General features: G+C 49.8%; 3 protein-coding genes across 3 annotated transcripts; 2 read left to right on the top strand and 1 right to left on the bottom strand.

Moving 5' to 3' along the window:
• Nucleotides 1-2,032: 2,032 nt before the first annotated feature.
• Nucleotides 2,033-5,431, top strand: PpBr36_06675 (uncharacterized protein; the record flags this gene model as incomplete). The annotated part of the gene is made up of 2 exons (XM_029893818.1): nt 2,033-4,993; nt 5,105-5,431. The coding sequence occupies 2 exons, from the start codon at nt 2,033-2,035 to the stop codon at nt 5,429-5,431; spliced, it is 3,288 nt and encodes a 1,095-aa protein (XP_029745992.1).
• A 3,879-nt stretch (nt 5,432-9,310) lies between these two features.
• On the bottom strand, nt 9,311-10,897 carry PpBr36_06676 (uncharacterized protein; the record flags this gene model as incomplete). The annotated part of the gene is made up of 1 exon (XM_029893819.1): nt 9,311-10,897. The coding sequence occupies one exon, from the start codon at nt 10,895-10,897 to the stop codon at nt 9,311-9,313; it is 1,587 nt and encodes a 528-aa protein (XP_029746491.1).
• A 3,849-nt stretch (nt 10,898-14,746) lies between these two features.
• Nucleotides 14,747-15,264, top strand: PpBr36_06677 (uncharacterized protein; the record flags this gene model as incomplete). Its single annotated transcript, XM_029893820.1, has 2 exons — nt 14,747-14,805; nt 15,024-15,264. The coding sequence occupies 2 exons, from the start codon at nt 14,747-14,749 to the stop codon at nt 15,262-15,264; spliced, it is 300 nt and encodes a 99-aa protein (XP_029745991.1).
• Between the last annotated feature and the right edge of the window lie 413 nt (nt 15,265-15,677).

Genomic DNA, 15,677 nt, shown 5'->3' on the forward strand with positions numbered 1-15,677 from the left:
ATCGATACTCGGGATACCAAAAGACTCTCCGAGTCGAGGGAGGGGCCGTGAGCTGTTTGCCAAAGAGGGCATGATTGCAAATGGAGCTTGGGTCAGCTCAGCAGCTTCATTTGTCGACGAGTATGAATAAAATGCGGAGGGACACAGTATGTAGAGAGAAACACAGGAGTTTACGGTTTATTTGAAAGATGCCGTTTTATCGGCCCAGGATATCCTCATGTTAATTTCAGGCCCCAGGGCATAAAGGGAGTTGAAGCTTGTGGCAGTTAGAACGGGCTCCAGCGTGGCGCTGCTCCCAAGGTCACACGCAATATGGGCTCGCATCGCGATTTTTGATTGTCAAGGGAAAATGAATAATGAATGAGAGGTTCTCAATTCGCTGCATCAACGAAAAAATTGCCTTTTAACAAATGCTGTAAAACATGTCGAACGTCCTGTACTGGCTTAAGAAGCAGGGATTATGCTGGCGGCGGATGCCAACATCGGCTATGCAGTAATCTAGGTTCGTTGCAGCTGTCTTGGCCATCTTACCCACTCTGCCCCAGGCTGGGACATTCTGTCGGCCGAGAAGTACACTGTGGTCTCGCCCTGCATTTGGCACATGTGCCTGGGTGGTCGATTCCTGTGGACGAGGTACAGCACTGCCCAATGCACTTGGATCTGATTGGGCCCCAATTTGGGGAAGTACGGGCACGTCCAGGTGGGGTGAAACCCAAGCTCAGGGTGGGGTCCCTGTTGCTTCCCAAGTTCCAAGCATTCCTGTGTTCAGTTCAATGTGGCATGCCGCCTTGTAGCGCAGGAGGAGTAAACTACTTTACCTTAGCTACCGACCTAATTACCATACCTACCACCTACCGCAATTTAGCATTGATAGAGGCAAGGAAGGGGTTAAAGCTAAAAGCACCAAATTGAAATTGAAATCCATGACTATGACTTCGGCATTCGAACATTTCTTTTCTTCCGATCGACGCTGACACGAATTGCTCCTTAGCTAGTTTTACGATAAAAATTCTGGCCGACATTATTTCTCAAGTCGGGAGCCTTATTTGCCAAACCCAGCGCCACACTGTCAGGAATGAATACATGGCCGTTTGGGGGGGTTTTTTTTTATATTTTTTTTTATTCATTGCCGCTTCTCTCTGCACAGCACCGCCGTACCTCCGCCCTGATCGACCGACCGAACATACAGTAAAAGTGTCCGTTTCTTGCGCCCTTTAGGACACTCACTGACGGCTCTGCGCCGACCTTACCAACAACCGACAGCGCCGCATTCTATGCAACCCAGTGTGACGCAACAACTTCTATTTCACTGTCGACTCGACCCGAAGAATTTTTTCCCTATCGGGACCCACGAAATTGCGATTTCAATCGAAGCCCGCCGAACACGGAATTGTTTGTCATCGGCGATCGCAAACTGCGCAGGTTCACCGCCCGGCGGGGGGTTCAAGGGAAAGAGTGCGCTTTACTCTTAATAGGTAAGCAAGCCATCCCCATCCAAGGTATTCCATCCATCAACACATCAACCTCGACGCTTTGCCACCTCAGCAAGCAAGCCCACTCGCAACATACCCGGCGATAGAAGGAGTCGGTTTTGACTTCTGTGTCCCATATTCTACTTTCCAGACTCATATTGCGACTTTGCAACTCGGTGCGACATTGATCCCTGCCGCGAATCCGACCCTCCCTCTAACCCGGTCACTCCGTGCCAAGTGACAAATACCGCCATACACACATTATTATTACCTACCGAGCCCGGTTTGGAAGAGCTCGTGTCGGCAGGAGTCTTTGGATGCACGACCTACGGGCAAGCGAGCCCGCCGCCGGGTGCCCACTTCATCGGATGAGATATTCTTACAGAGTCAGGGTTCTCGTCTGAGCCTACTCCAGCACCTACGCCTCTTGGAGAAAAGACCGATCCCTGGGGCCTCATCACATAGCGGTGGTACATGCCGCTCCCAAAACCTGGGGGAGTCGACCAGTCACTGGGCTCTGAGCCATTCGTGGAGATCTTCGGCTAAGCCATAATTGCGACATGAATAACAATTATTACGGTACGCAGCTCACTGCTGAGCAGCTGCAGCGGCAACAACTCGCCACCCACCAGCAGCAGCGCCAACAGCGACAGCAACGGCACCATCAACAGCAACAGCGGCAACAGCAGCAACAGCAGCGACAACAGTATCATAACGCCGGACAACAACAAACAGCAGTCATTGGGGGCAGGCCGCCGATGGGACAAGATGACCCGATGTCTGCCATAACCGACTCCCCGATGTTGGATGGGGACTCTTTAGATGATATCATTCGTGAAAATACCCACGAACTTCAAAGGCGAAGAAGCATTACTCATCCGTATTCTCCACAGGCTTTAGAATCTGATGGGCGGCGGCTCTCGATGTTGGAATTCGGCAACAACAATGATGCGTTTAACTACCATTTTGGAAATATGAACTCCTTACAAGACAACCCAATGGGAAATGGCTTCAATGCCATGGGGAACTCAGCCATGGGCAATATGGGATTGACAAACTCCGCTACCGGTCAATATGACCAAGGAAATGCCAACATGGGTATGATGGGCATGTCTGACTCGAACGACTTCTCAACCCTGTCGCCCGAAATGCTCGGGAACATGGTCGCCTTCTCATCCTTGAATATGAACCCCGTGACAACGAGCCCGACAAGTATGGGGCCGATGTTCGCATCAGGGCAACTCGGGGATCAGTACATGAATAACGCTGTTTCAATGGATAATATGGGATCTGATGGATTTGGCATGAACATGCTGCCAGAAACCCTTCCGACCACCAATGACACGAGAAGAATGATGAACACGCAGGACGACGACTCGGAGATGCTCAACTCCGGCCAGAATTTTAACTCAAACACTGGGCCGGCCCCGGATGGAGCCCATGTGCAAGCAGCTATGAACATGCAAGGCCCAGCGGCGCCCATGTCGATGAAAACCCCACCACAGGTGCCCGCTGGGCCGCACGGAGCTTCCGATCTGTCTTCAAACAGAGACGCCACAGCACTTTCGACTCCGCCGACGAGTATAGGGCCGTCGACGACACCATCTGGTGGGGTCGCAAAATCCAAGAGCATATATTCAAAGACAGGATTCGACATGGTTCGGGCGTTGTACATGGTTGCAACAAGAAAAAATCCTCAAATCAACCTCGGGGCCGTCGACATGTCATGCGCCTTTGTGGTTTCTGACATCAACTTACCGGACTGTCCTATTATTTATGTCTCGAGCAACTTCCAGAACCTAACAGGTTACAGCGAGCACGAAATCATTGGCAAGAACTGCCGTTTTCTGCAAGCTCCAGATGGGCAGGTGGAAGCAGGGGTAAAGAGGGAGTTTGTCGCGGATGACGCTGTCTTCAGCCTCAAAAAGGCCATTGCCGAACGCAAGGAGATTCAGCAGAGTCTGATCAACTACCGCAAAGGTGGCAAGCCATTCCTCAACCTGCTCACCATGATTCCCATCCCATGGGAGGAGCAGGAGCTTCGTTATTATATAGGTTTCCAGATCGACGTTGTAGAGTGCCCAGATGCTATTGCTCAGCAAGAGTTTGGCGGGCAGATGCAGATCAACTATAGGCATATGGACATGGGCCAGTATATATGGACTGGTCCGCCTCTGGGGGCCGACCCGACGATGGCGCTGGAGCAAGACAGCAGTCAAACACTCTCGGCTGACGACGTCTCGGGGCTGCTGCGGCAGGCCAAGCCCCAAGGCCTGGCCTCCGACTGGCACCGCCAATCCTGGGACAAGATGCTTCTCGAAAATTCGGACGATGTCGTACACGTCTTGTCTCTCAAGGGAACGTTCCTTTACCTGTCACCATCGTGCAAGAAGGTACTTGGTTACGATGCAGCTGAGCTCGTGGGACCCAACACGCAGGGCACGGGACTCATGTCAATATGTCATCCGTCAGATCTGATACCTGTTATGAGGGAGCTCAAGGATGCGACACCAACGAATCCGATCGTCAACACGGTCTATCGTATCTCTCGAAAAAAGACAGGATACACATGGTTCGAGAGCCACGGCACCCTATGCGTTGAGCCCGGCAAAGGCCGGAAGTTTATCATTCTGGTTGGACGCAAGCGACCGGTATATCACCTGAGCAAGAAGGACGTAGAGGCGAATGGCGGCATTGGTGACAGCGAACTGTGGACTAAGCTGTCCGTCTCTGGCATGTTCCTGTTTGTATCATCTCATGTACGGTCTCTGCTCGACTTGCAACCTCAGGATCTCGTGGGTACAAGCATACAGGATCTCATGAGGAAAGAGTCGAGGGCAGAGTTCGGGCGCACAATCGAGAAGGCCCGCAAGGGCAAGATTGTGACGTGCAAACATGAGGTACAGAATCGCAGAGGCCAGGTCTTGCAGGCGAGCACGACTCTATACCCTGGTGACACACCTGTAGGCCAAAAGCCTACCTTCATCCTGGCACAGACGAAATTGGTCAAGGCATCGTCGAGGTCGAGTGCCTCGGCGGCTAGCGGCAGAAAAGCCCAGCATAATACGGTCAGTTCCGAGTCGAATGTGGCTGCTGAAGGAAATGGACCACCGACAGACAGGTCGGTGTCCACAGATGCCCTCTCGAGTACTGTTTCCAAGGACAGAACATCCGCTGCATCGAGCAAGGGTCAAGAGAATCCTACCACAATCAGCGATCAGGCGGCTACGGGACTGCCCCTCAACTACCCCAAGCCTGACGACAATATCTTTGTTGAGCTGGGGCCGACACGCTGCACAAGCTGGCAGTACGAACTGCGACAGATGGAGAAGGACAACCGACTTTTGGCCGAGGAGTTGGGTCAGCTGCTCTCCAACAAGAAGAAGCGGAAACGACGGAGAAGCGCCGGGTTGGTGCGTGACTGCGCCAACTGCCACACTCGGAGCACACCAGAGTGGCGCAGGGGGCCGAGTGGACAACGTGATTTATGTAACAGCTGCGGACTTAGATGGGCCAAACAAGTAAGTATCAATGGATCCCTAAAGGCGCCTAAGTTGTCGTTTATGTGGTCCTTTCAGGCCCCCGGGTCGGATGGATCGGATCATATAACTAACGGTGTGCCCCTGACGCAGGTTGGCCGTGTATCACCTCGGACGTCATCTAGAGGAGGTGGAACCAAGGATGACTCGAACAGTAGGAAGTCGAATTCTCCATCACATCAATCGCCGCTCCAGCGAGAATTCTCCTCGGATGCAAACGTGGCGAACAACTCTCCGTCTTCGTACCAAGCCATGGGCGCGTCAGCCTCGGACGCCGCGGATGCAGGATCAGGCGCTGGCGTGACCCCTACCATCAGCACTTCCCAAGGCTCTATGCCGCCGCAGAGCCAGCCTCTTCTAGAGGGTGGCAGCGGATACGGCGGCGGCGGCATGGAGATGACGTCAATTTGTGAGGAGTAGGATATCCTATTCAACGTGGCGCTTCTATTCTACTCGGCCCGGCTCCTTGAAGATTATCGGACACAGCGGTGACGATGACCCTCAGTGCGCTGACTACTGCTCCCCAATCATGATTTGATCGCTTGGCGTAAGCGGTCTTCCGCTTTATTCTATCAAGAATCTCGAGGACATCAGACACGAACCACGATGGTTTGCTCATTGAATCTTTACATGACTTGGAATAATCTCTCCTGTCCGTTGTCAGGGCTCGGCTGGAATTACAGCTTATCGAGGGACCTATGATGGGAAGCACGCCTGGACAGCTAGAGCCCCTCGTTTTCTCATTCGCGGCTTTTCCGGAATCCACAAAAGCTGCATCGGACCATTACATTACTGCTTGGTAATATCCTTTTCTTTTTCTTTTTTATATACAGTCCATTATCACCATCATACCCACATCGAGGGGCGTCTGGTTGGCTTTTAGGCCATGTATTCGGAAGCTCGGTATATACCCATCTAGTCCATTCAAATAAGCTGTTATCGTTTTAGTTTTTTTTATTGTGTTTTTGTTTGCAGCATGAGCGCTTTTAAGGACATAGGAGTGTCAGGAGAGTGTAAATTTTTATAGCGCCGGATCGGGAAAGCAAAGCGGGATGGTTAATGGACTTTGTAGGGTTATGTTCTGTTTTTTTCGATGTTTCCATTCACTGTTCCGTCAGACGATTCATGGTTGCCGGGATTGGTTGGCGTAATCTTGGTGTGGCTTGAGCTGAAAATCATTTCCAGAAACAAAGCTACGGAACATATTGCAGCAATGACGATACCTTCTTTCACTTGCCTTGTCGGGCGTGTTATTTCCCATTGTTGTGCTCGGGTGGTGGCTGTGGCTTGCCTGATCCCCCTTCACCCCCTGGACTAGAACTATCTACTGCTAGTCTAGACTACTGTAGTCGCCCCAGGGCGCTCACTCGAGCCTCTACCCTAACCCTCCCTCAGTGATTTGTTTTGGGAACCTGCTTGGCGTATTAGCTTACATGCATGTGGCGGGGGCATATTCGGATATTCTAGGCAGCAGAATTTCCCATACTCTCATTGAAGGACAAGAAACAACCAATCAACCAACCAACTGTTTTTATTACGAGACACTACGACAAGCGCCATGGCAATACACCCACTCTGGAACCTTGCAAGTGGCGAGTGTGAGCTCTCTCTCTCTCTCTCTTTTTTTTTATTTAGTTTTGGGACGTCAACATGATTATCCCCGCAAAGTGATGGCATTATGCACAGAGATTTGATGACTAGTCTAGAGTAGTTTGTTTTTTCCCTCGAGGCTGAACCTGATGCGAGGAGAAACAAGACGCTTGGCCCAGGTTGCTCCATAAAGAAAAGGGGTGATTAGAGGGCACTGAAGATGCCAGGCGAGGCAGGCTGTAGGAGCCCAATCTTGTAGTTCCTGGTAACGTATGCAGTGTCCTTGTGCCTGTGTCCACAAGCCCATAGACATGGTTATGGATGGGGATGGGTTTCGTGTGTGTGTGTGTGTGTGTGTGTGTGTTCTTTTGCCCTCGTTCTGATTTCCACATAATCCTCCACCACATCTGAGCAGAGCACAAACATTGGAAAAATAACAAAAAATGTCATGGATATCTGTTTGGTTCCTTTCCCGGGAAAAGAGAAGATGAACGGCCTTTTCTGTTGGGGAAGTCCTTGACCTTGATCCTGTTCAAGCCTACCAGCCCCTCTCCACCACTCCCACCATTGGCTCGTTGGTTCACTTGTAGTGTCGCCGTGTTAAGCTGCTTCTGTTGCTGCTAGGGAGTCTCGTCGTAATTTTTTGGCCCCATTCTTCCGTTGTGCGTGTTTTTTTTTTTTCTTCTTTACCACCGTTACTTACCTTGCTTACTTACTCCCTTGGTTGAAACGAGGCTCTTTGCCCTCTTTCCATCACATGCAAGGCAGCTCACCGAAAAAAAGAAATTCATGTCTTGGCCTAAGCGGGAAGGATTGCAGCTGTTGATTAGAGGTATTATCTGACATACATTTGAGGCAGTGTACACATTGCCGTTCTCTCTCTCTCTCTCTCTCTCTCTCTCTCTGTGTGTGTGTGTGTGTGCATACTTAATCTCGGAGTGTTTTTTTTTTCTCATTTTTCATTTTCAAGAGAAAAAAGCAGGCCTAGTTCTTCTTTTACTGATGGTCAATCCTGCAGTTCATCGGATATTAGGAATTCTGGATCTGTGCTATCTCTGAAAGATGTGCCGCGTCTCTATCCCGACACACCATGATCATCCTGTATGATATGGATTGCCCTGGACATAATCCAAGCGTCTATTCTAACTGAGTATGCCACTTGCGTTGTAAAACAAACAAAAGTTCAGGGCCGCTGGGCGGAGGCCCGGAGATTTATACAAGTCGCGTGGCCAGCTCTCTTGACTCCACCTCAGCCTGGTTGTGGGCTTGATATTGAATAAATCTCCCATAGACTCGTATAGCCCTCCTTGTTTTATTTACAAGAGATGGAGCACCAGGCAATAGATCAAGAAAGTCTTGACGTGTGATTAGCTTACTCTAGATCGGGACGGAGCATCTTACAAAGTAACCTCTTGAACAGCCGAACACTACCAAAAGATCCTTCCACAACCCCAACTACTACATCACCCCTCCTTGACCACCTCCTTTGTTGTTCCCCTCGTGCGCTTTTTAGCTGTCGGCGCATCTTCGTTCTTACCACGGAGATGGCTGTTTGAGTTTTCATGTACGGGCCGCAGCTTGCAGGAATATTGCACATGCAGGAGATGAAAAAAAAAAAAAAAAAAAAAAAAAAAAAAAAAAAAAAAAAAAAAAAGAAAAAAGAAGCCCCTCCCCTCTTCACCAGGGCTCCATGTTGCCATGGGAGGGGCGCAGGCAGCAGCATGGGGCCTTGATTTTACCATACATCGTACGCTCGACTGACGGTCTGTTTGTACAAGTTGAAACAGACGCAGGGGACAGGGGAAACATAATAACCGCCCAACATGAAGTATTCTAACATCTACCCCAGAGAGCCGGCCGAATTTCCCTCTTCTCCCATTTGCTCCTGCTCCCACCGTTTTTGCGTCTTGGCCCTTTCGGTCCTTTTTTTTTCTGCATGTCGGTCAAGGCAAACATTTCCTTGGGGAAAACGCCCGCGTCCTTGTGAAGCGGGACCCCCCGTTTCCATGGATTCGAGCGGGAAGGATTTTTACAACCTGAGCCCCAACACCCAACCAATGAAAAAAAAAAAAAAAAAAAAAAAATGGAAAAGAAAGGTAAAAAAGGAGCATAATTCCCCCTTTCATTCGTTTTAGTTCCCATGGCCCGAGTGCTTACACGCAGCGGAGATTGAAAAGAAGCAGTCACCGTTTCTTGTTGATCCTTGTATCAAACAACCCTCCTTCTGGGCAAGGCATGTGATTTCCACCTGTTGTTCTTTTACACGCCCTGCCGGTGGGAAAACTGATTTACAGCCACCAGGTAGGTAGGCATGTTGTGTGCTATGTATGTTGACTTGGTCGTTTTTGTCTGTTCACATATCATGCCATGCAGATCAAAATGCATATTCAGGGGGTAAAATCATGTTATATGTGGCAATGTGCTGTTATGAAGCTTTTTCTTTGTTTGTCATTTACGTCGTTTCTGCTGGGTCTTTGCAAAAGAGCAAGCCTTAGAGTGCAGTTTCCCAAATATCCCTTGACTCAGTAGCGATACTGTACATTAATTTTGATATATGCCATTCGAACCATGTAGAAATATCGGAATTATTTTTTTTTTCGTTGTTTTCAATACTTCCCCATGTACCATATTCCCTTCGATTCCTCCTTTTTCCAACAATTAACGTGTAATGAGCAGAACAATTAAAGTAAACACACATAACATCCCCGCTTATGCATATCGTCCCATTGTTGAATAAGCGTCGTCGGATCGTGTCGAAAGCGTCCTCCTCATGTTAAAGTACGTTGGTGGCGTCATGGGTGACACTATGCTCTCCGTGTTGAAGCTCGGAGCGTTCGATGCATGGTGCTGGTGGCCATTGTTTAAACGAGACGACTGCTGCCACAGCGGGGGTGTAGCAACGGCCCAGCCAAGAGTGGCAGCCGAGAAGTCCTGCATTCGTAGCTGCTGGTGGGCAGAATCAGGACTGATAAGTCTCGTCGCGTTTTCGTTGTTATCATTATTATTATTATTGTTGTTGTTGTTACTGCTGTTGCCTACCACCGGGGTTGTTGGTGCCGTGCGGACCTGGATCGCCTCGCGCTCGCCTTGGTTCCACCACTGTGATTCGAAGCCATTGTCGATGGTCATCATGGCCACCGAGAGTGCTCCCAAGTCCCGGCCCTCAGGTGACGTGACGGCCGCAGCAGACGGTCGTGGAACTCCTGGTGTCTGCACAGGAGAGGTTACTTGGATGTTTGCAACGCGGATTGGACTGTAGGGGAGATAGGTCATGTTTGTACCGCCATCGTGCGGCGGCGAGTACCGGCTCGAGGGAGCGGTCGGAAAGCTCGACGGTAGGCGGCGCTCTCCAGGATACGAGGAGCTGGCGCGAGCATGCTCTGGGTCGGCCTCGGGCTCGTATCCCATAGGCCAAGATAGGGCTTCCCAAGGCATCCCCTCTTCGCCGAGTCGGAACGAGGTCGGGGGCTCGGGAAGGGCCTTCCACAGTCGCGGATCACCCTGAGATATCGACCTTCCCTGCATGGCCACAGAGCCGGCAGACTGCGTTGGTGAGGAAACGCTGGGAACTGACTGCTGAGTGAACTGGAACACAGCCGGCTGGGCCTGGACGTTCCAGGGACTGTCGGCGATCGGTGGTGGTGCGGAGCGACCTCGGGAGTGCACTGGCGTCCTGGTCTCTCGAGACGGCCTATGCTCCTCGGGTTCTTCTACAGGGCTCTCAAGCTGTGGCTGAAACCTCCTGGGGTTTGAGAACTGCCGACCTCGAGGGGCAGGGTCACGGCTGGAGGTGATGGTTGTTTGCGTGGCGGGCCTGGTGCCAATGTCCACAGGCAGAGACGGGACAGTAGTTATGTTGGCTGTCTGCGAAGCTGGCTGAGGGCTTTCTTGTGAGGCTGCTAATGATGAAGCACGGGGAGGAATAGGGACGTGTTGCGATTGTTGCTGTTGTTCCGATTGCTCTGACGGGTAAAAGCCGTAGCTTGGATCCACGGGCAGCTGCAGAAACTGATCTTGGTGATAATAGAGCTGCAGTTGGTTGCTGTCATCGACGGTATATGGATAGGCAAAGGCGACAACGGGGATCTGCTCGAGATAGTTGGTGTTCGGAGGTGGCACCTGGCGTGAATAAGAGCCTCCTACAGTCTTGTCCCTTAAGCCCCTTGATCTATACTCAATGCCATGGCGGTTTGGCAGGTGGGCCTGGGACCAAGATACGCCAAACTCAAGATTGACATATATCTGGGGTCTATGGAGTTGATTTATCCTCCGAGGTTGTCTGGTTTGTGTCTCCATGATGGGATCTGTTTTCCAATGGGTGACCATGGGTTGAGAGGGGAAACAAAAGCCCAGAAGGACTGAGGATGAGGAGGGGTGTGGGTTTGGGTTTGGATATAGGTAATATTAAATTCAAGGACAGAGACGCTAGTGTGCTTCTTGTCAGAGCAGCCTAAGAAAAGGCGGGGAGGGTGTGGTCTCGTGTGAGGTGTGGTGTGTGTGTGGTGCGTTGTGGTAGGGTGGATAGCAGCGCCAATTATTGCAACACCAACCACACTGAGCCCCTGCCCGTGCTTGATTCCTAAAACGGGCAGGCAGTGCAATGGCCCAAGTCCCGAGAGTAATAATACTGTAAGCAACCCTTTTGGTGCTAACCCTTGTTTCGTCTCGATGATGATGATGATGGTGATGATGATGACCCGGAGCTTCAACAGGATAATTTAGAGCCACTCTGCCATTCAAAATGGATCGGGGCTGCTGTGTTGTATGTTGCAAGGTAAGCTTTCCGTTTTCTCTCTTTTGAGATAGGATTTGTGTGTATTTGTGTCCAGCAGTAGAGGAAACCGTTTTAAGATTGAGCAGATAAATTAAAAATCCACACCAAAGAAGAAAGAAAATTAGAAACGGGATAGAAAATATCTTCTGTTTATTTCATTCAGCTCTCTGTTTGAGCGCATGCCCGTCCGTACTTCATCATCTGCCCCAGCGGGGGTCAGCTCTCCTAAATAATACAGGCCCCAAAATACACACGAACCATTTGGGAGCCCGGTCTGCAGATTGCCGCAATCGCTAACTACAGGCATCTCTCAAACCGTTCAACCAGGGGTCCGGCCTCTCAAGAGATCAAGATGCTTACAAGGTACGTCGTTGCAGGCTGTAGCTGGGATGCTCGGGAGGATTTCGCGTCCCCGGTTTGGGAACCTGTCACCGAAGATGGAGACCGCCGGGACAGGCAGCAAGGTTAAAGGAAAACAACAAACTGGAAATTGCTGTGCTGGCAAGCCCATGCTGAGCTTGCGCAAGCTGTGCTGTGCTGTGCTGTGCTGTGCGACGTGAGGCGGTGGGATCCAATCCATGTTTATGTCGGTTCAGAGAACAAGGGGTCGACACCCCGAAGTAGCGGAGCTTGGAACCTCGACGCGGGTTAGAGCCGGTGGATAGGTGGGTCTGAAGGATCGGATTACTCCACCCAGGGCAGTGCAAGACTGCAGTGCAGTCAGTGGGTGATGAATGCTGCTGCTTGCAAGTGGAGTTTTGCTCACTCACTCACCCTTAGCCCTTAGCGTTGATCCGCTTTTGTCGGTCATGGAATTCTTCTCTCAATCTTCCACTCCTCCGGTACCAAGATACCTTAGTCATTCATAATCCAATTATGCCAACAAACAACATTGAACAAGTGTGATCCTTCGGGTGCCAACGTTCGAACCCCCTCTCTGCCTTCACCCGCAAACGCAATATCCAAGTTATGTTCCCCGGTAGGAATCAACAACTAGGGAGCTACCCACCTACCTTTAGATAAGATGTAGCTTGGCTTGCTTGGGTAGGTACAACCTTGCACGCTCAGCAGTCAGTCGCATTTCCAGCTGCGGCTGACCTCTCCCCTTGATTAGTGAAGGCAGCTGCCTATGTAACCAGACCCTTGGGGCTACCTGAACAGGGCCATGTCTAATATCTCAGGGTTGAGCAAGCCAAGGGAGCTCTGCTTCTGTTTCACTATTATTTTATGATGAACGCGCAGACAAGAATGTGATTTTCTTTTTTTTTTTTTTTTTTTTTGGTTGCTGAGATCTAGAACGAACCAACAATACATCATACAACTGGGTTTCTTTTGTCCTGCTTATCTTGAATTCCCTAGGATCGTCAAGCGATCCATCGTCCTGACTTGAAGCATCTCGGATCTTCAACCTCTCTCCAGAGTCTCACTCAGCCTGTATTCTCTCGCCTCTTTATCTCTCCCCCGACTGTCTGAAAGATTTTACTGGTCCACTCTTATCTGCATACTAAACAACAAGACCATCCACATCCAACAGCTTTGATGTAAACTGAGGCAAAACCGAGGACATGCCACGTCCTTCCTCTTCTATTATTGCCAATCAAGTAGCCTAACTATTTTCAAGCTCGTAGTTACTATGATTGATTTCAACCGTACAGCAAAGTGAAGACATCACTGGGTATCCAGGCCAAAGCAATAGCCGCGGCTGTAAATGGATCAAAAGGTTGCATGATGATAATTTAGCCGGAGGGGGGGATGTCATACCGCGGTAAATACTGCTGGAACATCCTAACATCCTAACAGGCAGTTTTCTTCGGGATATAAGGATATGAACAAAGCTGTGATTATGCAAGTACTAAGAGGAGCTCCGGTTAGATTTTACGCTATTTAGGCAACCAAAAGAACAAAAGAAATTTTGCAAAAGAATTGGGCATATAATATCGGACACCGGGCAGCTATGTACTCCCCAGTTCCATGCTACGTATTGGTTCGAGCTTACTGCTACTACAAATATATGTTAGTTTTGAAGCCATAACTTGTACTCGAGTGGCATTCGATAGATGTGTTTGTCGCTAACCAACTGCCGACCGCAGTATGCCTGGTCAGCAGCACATAAAATACTCCGTATGCACGCATTGATCGCTTACTCATGACTGATCTGCCTCGCCTAGCAAGTGACAAGGAGATGTTTACGAGCAATATCTGAATACGATCGAGATATTCCTTGGCAGCTGTTAGCTATCCATGTTACGGTCGTATCATGTCAAATGCAACAGTTGATGGTGCAGAGTCTATCATATGTTGATGGAACGTGCAGTATCACTGTAGATGCGTTCACTTCCTTGGTAAGATCTAGCACTGCTTTGAAATGCACTCATCCAATCCATTATGTGACCTCCACATGCTCTTCCCCGCCCTCTCTTTTTGACGCCTCGCTTGTGATACGATGACTGGCTGTTTGTTGAACTTGGAAATGCATGGTAAGGTGAAATTGGTTGGCTAGGCGGTAGCAATCCTGTAGGAGCTGCCAGTTCCTTGCGATGAGAAACAAGGAGTTTGGCGGATCTCCGGCCGACTTTGCCAAACTGACATGGTTTTCAAGGTAGCCTAGGGGAGCTGATTGGGGATCCATCTTCGCCTTTGCGACGGTATGGGATCATATGCGCTCATCACCAAATCTCATGGTAGCTGACTGTCCGGGGTTGTTTCTCGTATTTTTGTTTTATCTTCCTCTATCTTTCTTGCTCTATCACGTTACGGCTGGCAGCCTGTTTTCACGACTGGCGGCTTTATCCAAATTTATATTTGAAAGCCCTGGCGCCTAATCATTTAGAATGATAACTCCAAAATAGATAGACCTCCTGTTGATGGTATCAACGATGGTTTATTTGTTATGGCGTTGTGGTGGTTCTTTTTTATAGTTGGCTGTGTTTTGGGCCACTTGGGTTCAATATTCAAAGCATACATACTAGTAGTGGCTGGCGACAAAGGTTATGCCCAGAACGGGGCATATCTTTCAACATACACCATGTATCAAAATAATTCAACTCTGCCTCCAAATCTATTCTAGGGCTGGACTCAGTAGACACGCAAGGCCATGTAGCAAACCGTGTTTGCAGTATGAGCCATGGCGGGGTCTCCAGTCGTACATTAAAGCATGCCATCATCGGCTACAACTATTCCTTCGCCCACAATGACATCAGTTCAAGTTTGAATACTAGGCTTGGAAATGTGAGTTAATGACTCGGCAGGTGCAGGCGCGTTGGAAGCATCTTGGTATTCTTAATAGTACATGGATATATGTGGGGTATCTTTGGGAACAAGGCAACATTTGATCGTAAGTAAAAAATATCGGTATACGCCGGACGGGAAAAATGGCGGCGTGGAGATGGCCCGCCCGGTCGGCCCCCACATGCGGCTATCCGAGGAAAACGTAACCTGGTGAATGTTTGTTTGCAGCTTGCCTCTGACGCGCAAAGATTTGTCAGACCGACGTACAATCCAGGACATTCAAAACTCATCCGCCTGACTACTTGTCTATAATCTCCAACCTGAACCGCCAAGGCCCGGAGGAGAGGGGGAAAAAAAAAAAATTTCATCCAAAAAAAAAAAAAAAAAAAAAAAAACTCAAACCATTTGCAAAAAAATGAGCACCGACAACTCAAAACAGACCAAACCAGCCGTCGTGCAAAAGACGGCCTCTCCCGAGTTCGAGGCCTTTTACCTGCAGCAGGCCACCAAGGAATTCGCCGAGGACCTGGACAAGATTAGAGCCGCCGACGACTTCAAGAACGACGCCGTGCCCATGCTGGTGCATGCGCTGAAGCAGGGCGCCACCATGTTCGCTCCAGCCGAGCAGGCCCGCATCGTCGAGGGGACGAGCGGTCGATGAGAGGGGCTTTGGCTGTATTTGCAGCGTATTTCAACCCTTTTGTTTTTTTTTCCGTTCTGGGGGATGAGAAGGCGCTGAGAATTTTTTTACTTTATATTTGAGCGCTATAGGTGGGTTTGCGCCGCTGGCTTATCACGATAACAAGAAGGGCTGGTGCCAAATAGACAGGGAAGAGAGGAACAAAGGAAGGACAATTTGTGAAAAAAAATTAGCCTTTTTCTCGGGTACTAGCGTGTAGCACAAGGTGTGCAGCACGAGGCTCGGTGAAGAACACTCCGCTTCAAGTTCTGTTCCCTGGGCTCTCCCCCATCAAAGCTTATTTTGACCGTGACTGGGGACCAGGCTTTGTCCATCGCATAGTCAGCAACGCAGATTCTAATCACTAGCACCAGTCAGAGTAATGATATGTCAAG

Source organism: Pyricularia pennisetigena, assembly GCF_004337985.1.
Source record: "Pyricularia pennisetigena strain Br36 chromosome 4 map unlocalized Pyricularia_pennisetigena_Br36_Scf_6, whole genome shotgun sequence".
Taxonomy (NCBI): domain Eukaryota; kingdom Fungi; phylum Ascomycota; class Sordariomycetes; order Magnaporthales; family Pyriculariaceae; genus Pyricularia; species Pyricularia pennisetigena.